This window comes from Ostrinia furnacalis, unplaced genomic scaffold (genome assembly GCF_004193835.3).
Source record: "Ostrinia furnacalis isolate ACB-3 unplaced genomic scaffold, ASM419383v2 OfSCF2039, whole genome shotgun sequence".
Lineage (NCBI taxonomy): Eukaryota > Metazoa > Arthropoda > Insecta > Lepidoptera > Crambidae > Ostrinia > Ostrinia furnacalis.
The window spans coordinates 590,905-607,977 of NW_021132278.1; the positions used below are offsets into that span (position 1 = coordinate 590,905).

The window sequence follows — 17,073 nt, forward strand, 5'->3', positions numbered from 1 at the left end:
CTCTATTTTAATTTTTTTCTTGTGAGAATGAATATTAAATGGATGCTTGGTATGTTTTAATAATTAGAAAGAATGAAAGAAAGAAATAAAAAAAAAAATTGGCAACAAATTAAATCATCTCTATGTTCATGTTTCATACATTCATTGATATGAATTTTTCTATTTTTTACAAATAAAAGCAAATTCAGAACAATTTTTTGTTGTTATTCTTATTTCTAGGTATTAAAGCAATAAAAATAAGCTATGCATAACCCGTGCGCAAAAATGCTGTAGACAGTTGTTATAATCTAAGGTTGCAATATCGAATTCAGCAGGTGCAGAATTGATAAGGGCGCTATGACAACAATGCTAAAACTGAAAAGGTGTAGGTGTAAATAGAAGCTTACAGAATGAATAAATCTTAATAAAATAAAAAAAACATTTTTCTGTCCTTACACCCACACATACAGGGTTTTACAGATACAATGAAGTACTATATCTAAAAATTAAAGTCACGTATGACTTTGAATGTTATTAATTTCATAAAAACAGGAGTAAATAACACATTGTGAAATTATGGTAGACAATAATAATATGTTAATTAAGATTCTAATCAAGATATAATCTGTTGATTGTGGGCAGCTGGTGTGATAATGTTATTAGTTTTAACATTATCAATTTAATAGTGTATCGTATATATTATTAATTTGATGGTCTGCTAGAGGAGAAGTGCTCGCTACGTGGAAAGATGAACAATAAATATACCGCGGTGATTCTGGTCGCGCTGGCCGCATTGGCCAACGCTAACTCTAGCTCCTTTTCGAAGGTGCTGCCTTCGTTTCTCGCTGATAGGTAAGTATTTAAAAAAATACGCAGGAAATTGTTAGATTTATGTAATACACGCTTACTTTACCTGTAAGCAAGCTTGTTAAGTAATGGTCCCACATTGCCGTTAGAAAATGTTTGTAAACATTTTCTAACATAAAAACATTTACCAACAATTTTGTTAGGAACTGTTACATGTTATAAGTGCTCCTACACTAATAGAAAATGTTTACTAACATTTTATAACATTTAAATCTGGCGTTGGCTCGCAGTTTGGTTAGCGTTCTGAGGGCGTCTACACGAAAATGGAAGAGGATTTGCTCATTGGAATAGCTTTCATTTTTTGTTAAAAAAAGAAGAAAAAGCGCTCTTATTGGATGCGCCAAACGCTTAAAGCTAGAGGAAAATATACCTTTATAAAAGGTTTACAAACAAAAGGTAACACATGTTTAATTTTGTTATAATTTGTTAACTACCTATACTAAACATTTTCTAACAAAAAAACATTTTTTAACATTTGTGATTAGGTAAATGTTTGCTAACAAATGTTTACTAATGTCACTAAACATTTTCTAACGGCAATGTGGGAGCATTAGTGAGGAAAACTAAAAGCATTGTTTTCCTTTGTAACTTTAAGAAAGAGAGGAGCATCCTAACACAAGTGTTATACTTAAAAGGAAACCCCAGCCACTTGAAACAAAATGTGAACTTAAAGATACCTACTTACTGAATAAATATTTTTTCATTTAAGTAGGTATTTAGGTAGGTACTCAATACCTAAGAGATTTTACTTTCATTAATTTAATGCATGAAACGGAAATCACCTTTAATAATTCTCGTTTGTAGAGATCATTTATCTTATACATTATAAAAACGGTTTATACCTACTTATATTAAGAATAACTTTTAAGCACGGAATAACCTTGTGTGCCCTATTAAGGAGTTAATTAACACTCATTGATGTGTGAAGGTTGGTGACATAAAACAGTTGAATAACTTTTTTACCACTTGGTTGGTAGTTTAAATTATAAATGCGTTTCAGCAAAAACTGGGATGGGCTCGGCTTGCAGGCCGAGGTTAACGAATATGTTGACAATACTATCTCGATGATCGTGCCATTCATGAAAACCCATGGACTGGAGCCCATGGAGCTACCTGACGTCATTGAGGGATTCGAAGTTGTATGTATCTCTTCACACGAAGACTCTACATATGAAAATGGAAAGACTTAAGTTGTTAAATACTCGCATTTGTATTTTCAGAGGCCAGTACTGATCACATACAGTGCTTGGCTCAAAATCCACGACGGTTACATGACTGGCCTTGTGAACGTAGCCCGATCTGGAGACCAGAGGGTCAACTACTTTGCCAACATGCTGCGCGTACGAGTCCAGCTCCGGTTTACTGACTTGGAGGTTAGTACCTACTATATCGAATTAAAATACATAATTTAACTATGTAGGTATACAAAGCGCCAAACTATTAAAAGTGTCTCACTTGGGAATCATACCCACTATCTAGGGTCGAAAAAGTCACGATTCTCTCGGTCTAAAGCTAGGCGCAGACCACCGACTTTTAGTTGGCCGATAGTTGGGCCCGATTCTAATATGTGTGGAGAATCGGCCGATACCAAATCGGTGTAATATGCGCAGTGCCATACATGCCTATACTGATTACCTAGGTAACTGCACGATTAAACTATCGGCCGACGACAAATCGGTGGTCTGCGCCTAGACTAAGACCACGGTTTTAAACTACTAGAGATACCTGTCTTGTTTTTTTTAGGATAAACAATTTTTCTTTTGTTTTTCAGTTCATATACAGGTATTTGGTGAAGGTGATGAACCTTGGCCCCACTGGAGGGATTGTGGGCTCGCTCAACCGCTTCAACATTGTATTCGATCTGTTGATCGATTTCAACAACGATGAGCTTCATCTTCAGGAGTTCTCTATTTCTGATATTGGGTGAGTTGTATTAGAACTTTCTAAGTTATCGTTTTCATCATCAATCCCTTATTTTATAAAATTATAACAGGAATTTTGTTTTCATAGGGGTCACTTAAAAATTAGGGATTGATGGTAAAAACGGTAAGAAAGACTAGTTACTCCAGGACAATGACGCTGGTTAGTAGTTTTTCCTGTTTGTTATTTGATGTCTAGGAGTATGTTGTGAATTAATGAAGTAAATAAACTTTACCGTACGTGATTCGTAAACACTTTAAAGGTACAGTCAACGTCAAATAGTTCGTGACACCCAAAAGTGCCCAAAAAGTTGACAACACATCCTTTTTCCAAATGTAACAGACGTCGCAAACTTTTTGGATTTTTTGGGTGACTGACGACTATGCCTACTGTTTATTGCCGCTAGCCCGCATACAGAACTATCACGACAGGTCGCGGGTTAGATCCCTGCACAAAATAACTATGTGATACTTATCTGTTTATATGGGCTGGGTGTTTCTATGTAATATACTCGTACATAGATTTGTGTTGTAGGTCTTTACAAAAAGTATATGTAATCTAGTGTGTCCACAGTACAAGCATTGTTTATTTTGGGACTGGATGGCGTAGTGTTTAATGTCCAAGGATAGGTATTTATTTATTTTATCTATAACACCTTTAGATCAGCAATTCAAAGGCATATTTAATTCTACCTAACCGATTACATTATCTAAGTTTTAAACAATCAAAAATATTCAAACGAATGTTGTGATTTCGTTGATAATAACTTTACGTAGAGCACCCAGATAAATTATTTTGTCACCTGCCTAGATTAAGTTTGTACGGAACCCTCAATGCGCGAGTCCAACTGAAACTTAACCGGTTATTTTAAAGGCAATGACACACAATTTTATTTTACATCTGTTTACATAGTATTTTCATACAACTTATGATTCAGAAGTGTTATTCATATAAAATGCGCAGTATAAAAAATTTCATCGACCTTCTGAATATTTACAGTTGCCTCTTTATTATTCGATTTTGTTCAGTCATAAAAATCACATAATTAATATGACCTGAAAGTATTACATTAATATTCGTTTGTTCTTTTGTCGGTCACTAGAGAGACAAAAGGAATATTTTACTTACTTTTACTTTAACATAAAAGAATGAAGAGAGTAAGTACCTACAGAGAAAAAAAAGACATCTACAATCTACATAAATAGGCTGTGCAAGTGTGCATACTCGTATGCACATGTTGGCGGGATGGTGTGTCATGTTGGGCTTTGTTTATAATTTACTTTCAATTGCATTTATTTGTTTTAGGGCTGATTTTTCAATCGTCAGATATAGATGACCCACGCTGAACTGTCCCACCAAACTCAATGACAGGGGGGCGCTACCATCGTTCAACTATATGGTTTCCAACATGGCAAAAATCTGAACCAGCGATCCGGTATTGACGGTGGCGCCCCACTGTCAATGTCATCGACAGGACAGTCCAGTATTTTGGAACTATATCTTTTAACTAAACCTTGTCATTTTGACATATTCCCCATACTAAAACTGTCAATGTGCCTAACTTATTCTTCAGTCAAAAGTTATCTGACGATTGAAAAATCTGCCCTTATGGTTGTAAGTAAATACTTTACGCGAAAAAAATGCTGAAAAAAGGAAAGGCAATGTTAGACTTCGAGTCCTTTAACGTAGAAGTTGGGAGTAGGTACTATAGGACTAGTATTATATTATCAGTAGTATAAATAAACTAATAATGATAGTAAGTTGATAATTATGCTAATAATAATAGTAAGTTGATAATTTCAGTCATAGGACGTCCACTGCTGAACATTGGCCTCCCCTAATGATTTCCACAATGGCCGGTTGGTGGCGGCCTGCATCCAGCGCCTTCCTGCTACCTTTATGAGGTCGTCGGTTAGTGGTTCAGTTCATTGGTCTATGTTCAGCAGTGGACTTCCTATGGCTGAAATCATGATGACGATGATGAATTATCAACAAAAAACTTATCTGTGATCGTCTGTGGTATTGCAGACGCCTGCGGGTGCGTCTTACCGGCAACATCCTGACCGACTGGCTGGTGAACCCTGTCATCCGGGTTTTCACGAGCATCTTCGACAACACCATCATCCGGGTGGTCCAGAACAACATCAGGTCGGCCATCCAGGACGGCCTCGACTTCATCAACACCAACGTCAAAATTGTCATTGACCAGATAGAGAACTACGGCAACTAAAGCGATAGAACTGAATATTTTAATTTTCTTTTACAAAACTGGTGCGTGATGTGACCCCGGAGGAGAAGTGCGGAACTAAGTAAGGTTTATTTATCAATAAAGCAATTGTTACGATACAAATTGTTGTTTTTAAGTTAGCATTTTGTTTTCTGCAAATAAATAAATAAAATCACGCCTGTAGCCATAAGTATGCGCATGGTATGTCCTAATTGAAGAAAAGTTTTATAGTAGAGTACCGGAATAGGGTGCCTGCCTAGTGCGCCTCATATGATCGACTGGCTGGCGCAGCTTTGCTGTGACAGCCAATCCGGTATATGAACACTCCATGCAGCCCGTGCACTAGGCAGCCAAGAGTGTTCATATACCGGATTGGCGTGCACGGTAGGTCGAGTTCAAATGCAATAAGGCACCCTATTGTGACATCATCAACGACTGTACTGGACTCTATGAAACACACGTTTGCTATGACAAAAATCATAACAAAATTCGAATAAAACAACATTTTAAAATGATTTTTATATATTTTGTTCGAGGATAACCTCTATGGCATTTACAATGGTATATCATTTGAAATGAATTGTTTGTCGTATAACACATTATATTATAATAAATAACACAGTTTTGCCTGTTGTTTGATTAAAACTAAAATTCTTACATTGATACTAAAATTATTATTCCATATTATGTTGCTTCAAAATAACAGTTCAACATTTTAAGGAAACACCAGCATTATGAGTTTAAAATGCGGTTATGCAATAATGACCTCGATTTTATATTATTGCTAATGAATGTGGTTTATTTATGTGGCACTTACTTGGCACAAAATATCAGGTCAAATATCTAGCTTGTTTATCGACTTTTCTACTGCTTTGATTATGACTACTAATCAATTGATAACTACCTATGCGATACAGTGTGGGTACATTCAAAATATAAGCACACAAATACAGCGCTTAACGAAGCGAATCATTTATATTTTAAGGAATAACATAATAATAAAAGTGTATTTTAAAACCGTCCGAGTGTAACACTAGAGAGCAAAGTTCCACCCTCTGCCAAGTGCCAACTCGTCGCTACTAATACCTACATTACCTACGTAAAAGCGAAAGTAATACATACTGAAAACAATTATTTTGGCATAGGCATGTGTAGACATTCTTTTATTAAGAACCAAATAATACTCACGTAGGGATGATAAAAAATTAATAACGCAGAACTAATTTCAGACAATATATTGCAACAGGGTGTCCCTAACATACGCCATTCATTGACTCTTATACATAGGCATTCTTACGCAACACATTTAACTATACAATCGGGGCTTACAAACTATTGGCTAAAGGCTTACTCTATGACGCCGCCGTTTTTGATGAAGGTGTCTTTCGCGATTTGGTGGAGTTGCGCAGACATTTTGTCACTGGTTTCTTGCACCATTTTGGTGAAGTGTGAGTTGGGGTTATTGAGCAGGTTGTGGGGGTGGTCGAACTCGACGAGGCGTCCGGCATCCATCACCATGACGCGGTCGGAGTCCATGATGGTGTTGAGCCGGTGTGCCACCGTCAGCACCGTGCAGTCCGCGAAACGAGTTCGTATCGTTCTCTGGATGAACTCGTCCGTTCTGCAAAAGTGTCAGGATTAATCTATGTACGTAAGTAGACATTTTTGTCTTTCATAGATGAACTGCTTCTCTAATGTAGCGTCTCAAAGCTACTCTACATTGCAGTCAGCGTCAATAGTTCTTGAAACCCAAAGTAGCCAAAAAGTTCGCAACACGTCTTTGTTCCGTTTGTGTTGTAAATTTTTGGCCACTTTGGGGGTCACTATTTGACGCTGACTGTACTACTACTACTACTACTACGGGTGAATACCTACTATGTGCACGGGAGCTTAATTAGATTTGAGGCGCTACATTTTGGGCGCTACTGAGTAGGTATAGCAGATAGTAGCTGGTATTATTTAGGTATCACCTGAGTAAATCCGTCAATCAGTGACGTCAATCGAAGCAAAATGTAGAGTCGATCTATTGTTTCGATAGTACTAGTCTTCTAATCACTCAGATTGCTTATCCTTTGTTAGGTAGCTAGGTACTCACTTAGGGTCGACGTTCGCGGTGGCCTCATCAAGCACGAGGATTCGGTTCCCGCGCAGGATGGCTCGCGCCAGGCACACCAGCTGTCTCTGCCCGAGCGAGAAGTTCGATCCACCTTCAGACACCTTGAAGTCTAGCGCTGGCACTGCCGTTTTGAGGTCCACCTGGGGTTTAAGTAGGTAAAACAATGTAATTTTTGCAGTTATTACTCATGAAAACGTTTTGAATTGCTAATCAGGCATTGTTATCTGAGAGACGCGTGATAGAAAGTAAAAGTATTCATGAATAAATATTGGTTGACACATGCAAGCGACTGTTTTGGAGGATATTGAGCTATGTAATAAGTAGGTTAGAACTTTTCCACAACTTTACTTCACGCTGTGAGAAATAGGACCCTTGTTTCAGCAGGTGCACACGCTACAATTAATCGCAGCGAGTGTGTATAATCGTATTAAATTAATTTATTAGTCGGCACGTGTGTTGTCCCCGTTCATAAACTTCATTTCGCAAGTTTGCGTCGGTGAAGCGGCGTCGTCTGCAAACTTTGAAGGTTTATGAATGCAGTCGTGCCGCGCTTTACGTAATCAAGATTCTCCCCAATGCAGCTTAATTAGGTATTCTAATTACCTTATTATAATTATACCTATCTACAATTACGTCAATATCTATTTACCTTATACTTAGTAAGGCTATCTACTTAGGTACCTTTAATAACTCCTCTATGTATAATCGTAGCATAGAATTTAAGTATTGCGATTAGTAGTAGTGTATCAATGTGATATGTTATCTTATTTTGGTCTAATCGCATTAGTTAATTTTGATTCGGTTGTTTTCAATCCATATCTTCTTTGTTAATAACTCAAGGCCCGTTGCCCGCTTTGTAGGTAAGCACATTGTGACGCAAATTGAGTACTTACTCGATATAATCGATAACAGATAGGTAGCCTACCTAACAGCTTGATTACATGAGGCAGCAATAACTACTCGTATCTATAATATGACTGCTAAAGGTAAGTGTAATGTATATAGCACTACTACAGTAAATAATGGTGTTTTCATAATCGATGGAGTGTCTATGGTCATTTTTCACAGAATAAGTTGGTGTGGAGATATAATTTTATGCACTGCATGGAATGGCACCAGCGGGTGTGTGAAGCTCTGATAAACATTTGATTGTTTTGTTTTCAATACATTATTTGAACCTGTAGGTACATTATGTAACAGCTGGTACTAGGTACTTACGGCTTCAAGTGCCTTCCAGAGCTGGTCGTCATCGTAGTTGTTGAAGGGGTCCAGGTTGTAGCGAACTGTCGCCGAGAACAGCACTGGCTCTTGGGGTATGATGGAGATGTTCGAACGTAGCTCCTGCATGGCGAACAGTTGGGTAAGTCATTTGTATATTTCATAGTTATTAACATTTTCTGGCATTAAGAATCGCCTCTCGATCTAATTTTTATAAAACAACTCAAATATATCGAACTGTCTAAAGTGGGAATCGAACCCACGACCTTTCGCTTGCTTGTAGTACTACCTGTGGTACTTACTACCCAACATTGATGGAACAAACGCTGGCCGTAATAGCGTATTACACTTTTTGAAAATTTTGTCGGTTCATTCAGTGTCTAAATAACTCAGATGGAAGAGCAGTCGCCCGGCAAGAAAAAGGTTCGATTTCCACGTTGGGCAGTTCGATTTTTTTAGGTATTTAAAAAAATATTTCATTTAGTGGTTGTAATATAGGCAGTTTAGGCAGGTATACTTAGCACGTAGGATCATTATAACTTTTTGCTACCATTAGATTTTTAATGGGATATTTAACTATAATGTGTTTGTTTATGTGTACGCTCGTTTTTTCAACTAGTTAAGTATAATTAGAATTTTTGTTGAAAAACAGCACCTATTGCAACAAGATGCATTTTAGCTTGATGTACTTCCGTCTGTCCTACTATGTATTTTGTTTTGATGTAGCTTCAAAATAGGTACTAGGTACGTGTGTACTTTACAGGTGACTGAATAGTGCAAATGATGCACTTCTGACCTACAAATCACCTATATTTTTGGTAAACAACAGCAGCTCCTGTAATGACCTACACAGTACGTATAAATATTTTGATATAGTGTCGTACCATAGAATAATACCTGTCGTACCTACCTAGACCCAGTTATGACGTAACCAGAAACGTTATGACGTAACCATAGGCGTCTTACTGAAGCTCTCAAGACCCTGCGACGATAGACAAGTGTAAACTGTGAATTAAGCAAGCAAGTAGATAAGTGATCTTACTTGTAAGGCAAGGTATTTGGTGTCGATGTCGTCAATTAGCACCTCGCCTTCGACGATGGCCAGTCGGAACAGCGACGAGATCAGTGAGGATTTGCCGGCACCCGTGCGGCCTACTATGCCCACCTGGTAAATAAAACGAAAATATAAATAAATAGTTTATACGCTAACTCTTCTTTTTCGTCGCTACACTAACGCAGAGTGGTCGTGGTCTTTTCACACCCAGTCCGGTACGCTAACAGTTACACCTAAATAAATTAATATGAAGTACATATAATAGTTCCGGTGTCTATAAGTGCGATAACAGGAGCACAATCGGAAAAGACGACGAAGGTCTGGCTAGCGTGGGGAGTGTATGCCAAATCCTTTATTTCGTTTGGCAGATTAGAGATGTCCTCCTGCAGTGGAGACCAAAGGATCTGATGATGTTGACGATTAGTTAGTGTGTTTTATGTACCTTCCATCCGCTTTCTAGCACCAGGTTGAGGTTTTTGAGCACGGGCAAGTCTTCAGGGGTGTACTTCATGTAACAGTTGCGGAATTCGATGCGTCCGCGCCACGGCCAGCCTTTGGGCGTTTCACGTTCTAAAATAGGAATCATGATATACATTTTCGGTAGCTTTTTAATTCATTGTTTTAGGCAAAGACACCTGAAAAAATGTAGCTACACGTTAGATGTGAATCTTGAAATAAAATTTCAAGAACTTAAATTAATAAATCCAGCGAATAACAATTTTCATTTAAAATGTAACCAAGACGTTATGATTCCCCTTGGCTCGCATTGTGAAAAGGTTTAGATCAGATCTCACGTGGAGACGAGCTTCTATCTCGGAAGGCCTTTTATATCCTGAGGAAAATGTTCTGAAAATCATATTACTTATCTAAGCAAAACTGATCGTTGCAAAATACTAACCGCCTTTGTCCCACTGCTTCTCGCGTTCAATGTGGGTGTACTGCAGAATCCGCTCCACACTGGTCATCTGCGAGATGACTTCGGCCGTCTGTCGCACCCCAAACTGCAGCATGCCTGTCAGGATGAGAGTCTGGGATATCGCCAGGCCCACATTGCCGGAGAATATTGTCTCTGTGAACATTTGCATTGGAACTTTGTAAAAATCTGAAACTAAGAATGCAAGTAAAGGATATCTTAAGTTATCAGTAAGTTGTATGACGTGAACAAAAGAAACTCAACCCGTTGTTAAAATGCTATACTATGAATTTAGCTCACCACGACGGGTTAGTTAATAATTAACGGGACTATTAGTTAATTTGTATTTTTTACTTTTATAAAATTGAAATATTGTTCCGTTATATGAATGTAGGTAGGTGTAAGTTTATACTTACTGCTATCTATGACTAGGAAGGCGACTATGACTATGGCAAGGTAGAGCACACAGATGAAGTCGAGCCAAAAGCCGAGCGTCACGCCGCTCGCCAAGTAACTGCTCCACGTGGATGTGTGAATGTCCTAAAGAAAAAAATCTTGCTTAATGTTTTTAATTTGCGTAATGACGAGTGCTAAAAGAGTGTTAACCTCTGACACTGTTGCATATTGGCGAGGCCTGTGGTGACGTATGCGTGGTGATTTCACAATGCTTTTTGGTGAATTTCATGTAGCGCTTACGTCACTCTACTGACTCAGGCTGTGTCAGAAACTTGGTCTATGCAGTAGACTAAGCGTTAAATTAAAACTCAGAATCAAAATTCAAGCCTTTTGTTTGCTTCTGTGTCTTTGGAATACGAACCTGAAACCTATCGAACTCCTTTATCAGTCTTTGTTGGGCGCCAGCGGAGCGTATGGTGCTAATGCCGTTCAGCGTTGCCGACATGTGCGAGAATACTGGACTGCGGGCTAAAAATAACAGTAAGTTTTACAAAATCTCTTTAAAATCTATCTAATAAAAGCGAAAGGTCACTGACTCACTCACTCATAAACTACAAGTGCTAGGAGTCTCAAATTTTGCATGGGGGTTCCTTTTAAAACGTAGGTGCTCACTAAGACGCGATTTTGCAAAATTCAACCCCTAAGGGGGTAAAATGGGGTCCACGCGCACGAAGTCGCAGGCAGCCGCTAGTTAAAACTAATGGCAAAATTTTTAAACTTACTTGTGCCTTCCAGCCGTTTAATAGACTGCGCTGATTTGAGGTAGATTTGTAGTATAGTGTAAAATAGCAGCAGGATAATCGTGGTCGGCAGTAAGGTCCATACAAGAGCAGCAGCGTTCAGAGCTAATATACTGAACATCACCAAGTAAATCTGAATGCATTCCAACAAGAATCGAGGAAGAAGTTCATCCAATGCTCCGATATCCTTAGAGAATCTGTTCAAAATACGCCCTGAAAAAATATGAATTACTTAGTACAAGTTTTAATGTCTCTACTTTGGAAGTTACTTATTCTGTGGTCGTAAATACTGTTACGTGCTACGTAAGGCTTAATTAAGTGTTGAATATTTGATTCAGGTGAATGTACTGGCGCGTGGTGCGAAGTTTTGATAAGTATAATATTGAAGAAGTTGTTAAAAATTAAAGTTTTTTGTGGGGCTTCGGAGTTACCTTCTCAATTATTGTTTTGTGTAAATAACTAAGTACTCAAAGAAGCCAATTTTTTTCTAAATAGCTATGAATTCGGAATTACGTGTTTACATCTTCAGTAGGTTTATGTACGTATTTTCAGTTTTTTCAGTATTATTATAATGGAATACCTGCGCATTTTTAAAATCCTGTAATTTTTGTAATGTGATTTATGAATTTCATTTAGAAGTCATAGCTACCTATCTAAAACAATTTAAACTGAAAATCAAAACAGACTGAAAAGCATCGTCACCTGAAGAGTTAGAGTCGAAGAACCTCATGACGCCTCTCAGCATGGAATGGAACATATCATTGTGGAGGTTCCTGGAGGCGGTCATGCACACCTTGAAGAACATGAACGCGCGCGCCGTGATGAAGAAGATGCAGCACACGATGAGCGCCGAATACACGTAGAGGTACTGAGACGTGTCTAGCGGTCCTATGTAGGCGTGGATGTCCATATCTGGATTGCAAAAACAAATAAATCAGTGTTAGGTCATGCTCTTATGCTTCAATCACACCAAGGCGTGCAGATCGCCATCGCCGGCGCGATCACGGCGCGCTCATAGGCCAAATGACAGGCCGCGCGAACTGTCATGGGTACCGCGAGACCTGTACTATGATCGCGCGATGGCGATTTGCACGCGTTGGTGTGGTTGAAGCTTTACAGAATAGAGTTCTATTACAATTTGTAATGACCACTTAGTTGTTTTTAAAAGCCCTCGTACCATTGATAGAAATCTGGGATAAGCAGTGGGTCCAAAGGAATATAATTTTCACATTTACTTTTGGATCCTACTGCTTTTGTACAACAAAAATTATTATAGGTAAATGTATTTCTGTTATGTTTATAATTACCTGGTTTCATTTTTATTCCGGAGAAGTAACTGGATAAGTTGAAGGTGCTATTTCTTGGCACAATGACTGTATCATAGTCAATTTTCGTGCCATTGCTTTCTCTTTCTTTCATTCTCGTTACCTCATTTGTCCTAAAAATATATAAAATGTATTTTATTGGGGTCATGTAACTATTTTCGTATTTCATGGCAGTACATTCAGTGGGGTATCTTGATCGGTATTTTAGTATTCAAGGCAAATTCACCTTCTATAGAAAGTACAGCTGCATTCGCAAATTGCAATTGCTACATTTACAAACGCTTCACGTAAAGGAATGGAAGGTAATTATGAGTATTACGTATACGAAAGGTAGTCACGTAAAATTAAAGCATAACATGTTGTAGCGTAGCATACATAGCAATCAAAAATTAACAATTGCTAAGCCTAATTTTAGAGCAGTTATGTCCTCATATGAGTGTCAAAAAGGTTTTCCCAAAATCAGGCAGTGTATCAAAAACCTACATCTTGTGATTTTTCTATTTAAGAAAATCATTTACCAGAAAGTGACCCAATAGTCACAAAGAGTTGCGGATAGTTGTCCCACGAATAGCAATAGCACCATGAACACGAGGCGGCCGGTCTTCCCTCCCGCTCTCAGGTAGGCACCATAGACGTGCCATCCCATAGAGCCTGATTCCCTCTCTTCTTCTTCCATCTCTTGCGCGACCTCACAACCTCCGGTTGATTCTGTGAGGGACGGCCGACGGGTGGTAGATAGCTAAAATAGAACAGTTCAAAAATTTTAACTCACTTTAAATTTTTAGGTACTTAATTCAGTCTCAAAAGTTAATTTTCCCACAAGGTTCAAAAGGCCACGACAATACTCATAAAGCATTCGGTACAACTGTAGTATGAAGTAAAATGGTTGGTATTATAATGACTTACCCTTGAAGATGTTCTTCTTGGCATTGGAGGTGGTTTTTCAGCGTCTTTCTTGTCATCATCATCATCCTGAGTAGACGATAATAATTTTGCGAAGTCTTTGCCAGAATCTACTAGTTCATCGTACGTCCCTTTAGCATCTACAGCTCCCTGTTAGAAAAACGTAAAATCACCTGTTCATTATCATTTAAAACGACCTTTATTCAATTGTTCGATTTACTACGAGAATGTAAACAATCACTCTCTTACTAAGGCGTTGCATACAGAATAAATAAAATGGTAGAGCCACGGAATACATTTTTAACTATTCCGTATATAGAGAAGTTACATAATTTGTGTCCCTAACCCTAATCGCTAGAACCTACGCTGAAAGTGAAAGTGCATTTCACGTAACCAACCAGACCTTATTGGTGTTAACAGGTGTAGAGTTTTGTAAATACATCTAGTATGGACGATGGTACATCAATATAAACATGATGATACCTTATTTTTTTCTTATTAGCCTACCAGCAATTGTTTGTACATTGACAACAACCAGAGTTAAATATCTAAGCTAAATAAATAAAAGTATATAAAAGTTACGTACAGAACAAAATGCAGTAAAAATACTTAGGTTCAAAGAAGAGATGAGCAAAATGGAGTAGAGAGGTTCAATAAAGACAAAAGGGAGGGACTCTTTTCTTCTTCATCGATTTGTACGTTTCGAGTATTACCGGAGATTTTTCAACAAAAATGTGTACAGTCTGCTGTCAAGTATACTCACGTTGTTCAATATAACGATGTAGTCGGCAGCCTTGAGGTAGTGCAGCTGGTGCGTGACCAGCACTCTAGTGGTGTGACGAAGGTACCCTCCGATGCACTCGTCGAACAGCTGTCTACCCACGTGCGCGTCCACTGCTGATAGTGGGTCGTCCAAAAGGTAAACCTCCGCCTGGTAAAAAATAGGACCATTATTTATTTATTTAAAATTTTGCACATAAAAGTAATGTACAGTGGCGGGCTTAATGCCGGTTGGCATTCTCTATGAGTCAACCACGAGTCAAGCACAAAAACTAAGGCGGCGCAAAAATTAACAGATTGTACCTATCTACTTACATAAGATTAGAGTCATGTCTGGGATAAGGACAAAAAAATTTAATAGAAAAAGTCTTACCTATTCCTCAAAATGGATAACATTTAAATTCCTTAATTATTAAAGTTACTTAACATAATTACCTACTCAAGGTTATTAAGGTCACGTCTAATGACAAAGGGCAGGTGTTAAGATATACTTTTGTGCTATGTTTATAGCGGTGTAAAGTTTTGGTATCATTTTATGAATCTGAAGACCGTTTAAACTGTGTCGTATATTTTGTTTCTCTGTCTTTTTCTTTTCTTGTCTTTTGTGGTGTTAAAGTGTGTTCTATCTATCTATCTAATTTAAATGATATGATCGGGTCGATGATGTCCTTGTGACCTTGTCATATTAATGCAATCGTACTAAGCTTTTATGTACTATTTATGAACAACGGTTGAGCCACGTCTTCCTGTCGCTAGGCTGGTCTAATTAAGCAGTGCGATTTCGAATCTACCATTGTAACGCTCGTAATAACAAACATTGCTATTAGGTCTCATAGTGCGCGTGGACGCACAGGGTGACACGTGAACCAATCATAGAGCTCTATTCAACGCTGTGCGTTCGATTTGATGCTTCACCTAAGCAAGTATCGATTGTGAATACGGGCGTTACTGTTGTAACATTATGATAAGTAGTGTTTATTTTGGAATTTGCCGACAAGATTTTTCATTTCATTACACCACAGAAGCCTGTAAGAATATTAAAAAAAAATACTTATACGAGTAATTGTTACCTGTCTGTACACAGCACGGGCGAGATTGATTCGCGCCCTTTGACCTCCAGACAAAGATGCGCCTCTTTCGCCCACCAACGTTTGGTCGCCATGAGGGAATTGCTGGAAGTCTTTTTGTAGGGCGCAAACTCTGACCACCTGTTTGACAAAAATGTGCTTAATAAGTGCTTGTGATAAAAAAATAATTAATAACTAAAAATACTAAAAGGTAACACCAACACGCGGTTGAAAGCGGAATTTTAATTGAATTTTGCGGTTTTAATACTGTTGGAAAAAAGTGGATTTGTGGTTTTAAATGGGAAATACCTCTTTGTATTTCTTGGAGTTGTAAGGAAGGCCAAAAAGGATATTTTGGCGGACGGTAGCGACGAAAAGCCAGGGCTCCTGGCTAGCGTAGGAGAGCGGCCCTGACAGGTATATCTTGCCGCTGGTCGACCGAAGCTCATTCAACAGCAGGTGCAGAATGGAACTCTGAAAATATGAAAGTTGATTAATGTGACGTGATTCAAAACATTTAGGTCGCATCTTGACGACTTTTAACCCTAACTTGAGCTATTGAAACAGTGAGTGATACAGTGACAGTGAGGGATCCCGATCACATCCCTAAGCAGGCTCTGGTTTGGAATCACCAAGGAAAACGCAAACGTGGTTGCCCCAAGCAAATTTCGTGGTGCACTGTAGCAGACGAGGCGAAGAAAATCGGCAAGATGGAGAACTGGTTGTGGACGCCCTGTGCCCTATCTAGGGGACATAGGACCTTAAGTGAAGATACAAAGTTAAAAATCATGCACTATTTGTAAGATGTAAGAGTATGGATAAGATATCATGTGTGTGGGCAGAAGCTGGGATTGACTGCTAATTGATCAATAAAAGTAGTAGATAGTTATGTTACATAGGTTATAAAAGCTCTGTTAAATGTCAATAATAATACCTAATATAGAGTTCTTTATTTGTTTATGGTAATGTGCCTCTTAAGTCATCTATCTCCCATCCTACTCGCACGTGGAAGATTTATTAAACTAAACATCATTTACCTCGTATGTATGTTTAACTATAGCACTCTTACGTGTCTAGTAATGCGCTTTGCATGCTTAACGCTACTATACACAAAAGTGCAACCCTATACCTAATTAATTCTTTTGTCTATGCACGATGAATTTAATTTTTACATGAAACTAATCTGCGTTTGACCTGAATCAAAGAATACCTGATGCAACTGAGACTGATATTTTGCGTATTACGAACCGGCTCGCAAACTCGATTCAATCTCAAGCATAGTATGAGACATTTTGTTTGTAAAATTTAGTACAATCACAGAAAATCTATTGATTGAGATTGAATCGTGAGAATTATTTTTTAATACGCACCTAAAAGACATCTAACTAAAAACTTAGCTCAGTCAGTGCCTGAGGTATGGGAGCGGCAGAAAGGGATGACATTGACATAATTTATAACGTGACACAGCATACAAATCTGTGGGTCTAGACAATGTGCAAATTATAATC

The 17,073-nt window shown here is 38.2% G+C and overlaps 2 protein-coding genes across 2 annotated transcripts in view; one reads left to right on the plus strand and one right to left on the minus strand.

Annotated features, from left to right (window-relative positions):
- The first annotated feature begins 676 nt into the window (after positions 1 to 676).
- On the plus strand, positions 677 to 5,129 carry LOC114354291 (uncharacterized). The gene is made up of 5 exons (XM_028306589.1): positions 677 to 831; positions 1,847 to 1,985; positions 2,067 to 2,219; positions 2,618 to 2,769; positions 4,795 to 5,129. The coding sequence occupies exons 1-5, from the start codon at positions 728 to 730 to the stop codon at positions 4,994 to 4,996; spliced, it is 750 nt and encodes a 249-aa protein (XP_028162390.1). The 5' UTR covers positions 677 to 727; the 3' UTR covers positions 4,997 to 5,129.
- Positions 5,130 to 5,497: 368 nt separating this feature from the next.
- Positions 5,498 to 17,073, minus strand: part of LOC114354289 (multidrug resistance-associated protein 4) — a 39,884-nt gene continuing 28,308 nt past the window's right edge. Inside the window, exons 10-25 of the mRNA XM_028306588.1 lie at positions 15,875 to 16,039; positions 15,569 to 15,706; positions 14,482 to 14,649; positions 13,722 to 13,868; positions 13,334 to 13,554; positions 12,798 to 12,928; positions 12,193 to 12,402; positions 11,473 to 11,703; positions 11,112 to 11,218; positions 10,711 to 10,834; positions 10,280 to 10,450; positions 9,824 to 9,951; positions 9,370 to 9,492; positions 8,328 to 8,450; positions 7,089 to 7,249; positions 5,498 to 6,614 (exon numbers count right to left, since the gene is read on the minus strand). Coding sequence (XP_028162389.1) covers positions 6,341 to 6,614; positions 7,089 to 7,249; positions 8,328 to 8,450; positions 9,370 to 9,492; positions 9,824 to 9,951; positions 10,280 to 10,450; positions 10,711 to 10,834; positions 11,112 to 11,218; positions 11,473 to 11,703; positions 12,193 to 12,402; positions 12,798 to 12,928; positions 13,334 to 13,554; positions 13,722 to 13,868; positions 14,482 to 14,649; positions 15,569 to 15,706; positions 15,875 to 16,039 — 2,622 coding nt within the window. The 3' untranslated portion in view covers positions 5,498 to 6,340. The remainder of the gene's footprint in view (positions 6,615 to 7,088; positions 7,250 to 8,327; positions 8,451 to 9,369; positions 9,493 to 9,823; positions 9,952 to 10,279; positions 10,451 to 10,710; positions 10,835 to 11,111; positions 11,219 to 11,472; positions 11,704 to 12,192; positions 12,403 to 12,797; positions 12,929 to 13,333; positions 13,555 to 13,721; positions 13,869 to 14,481; positions 14,650 to 15,568; positions 15,707 to 15,874; positions 16,040 to 17,073) is intronic.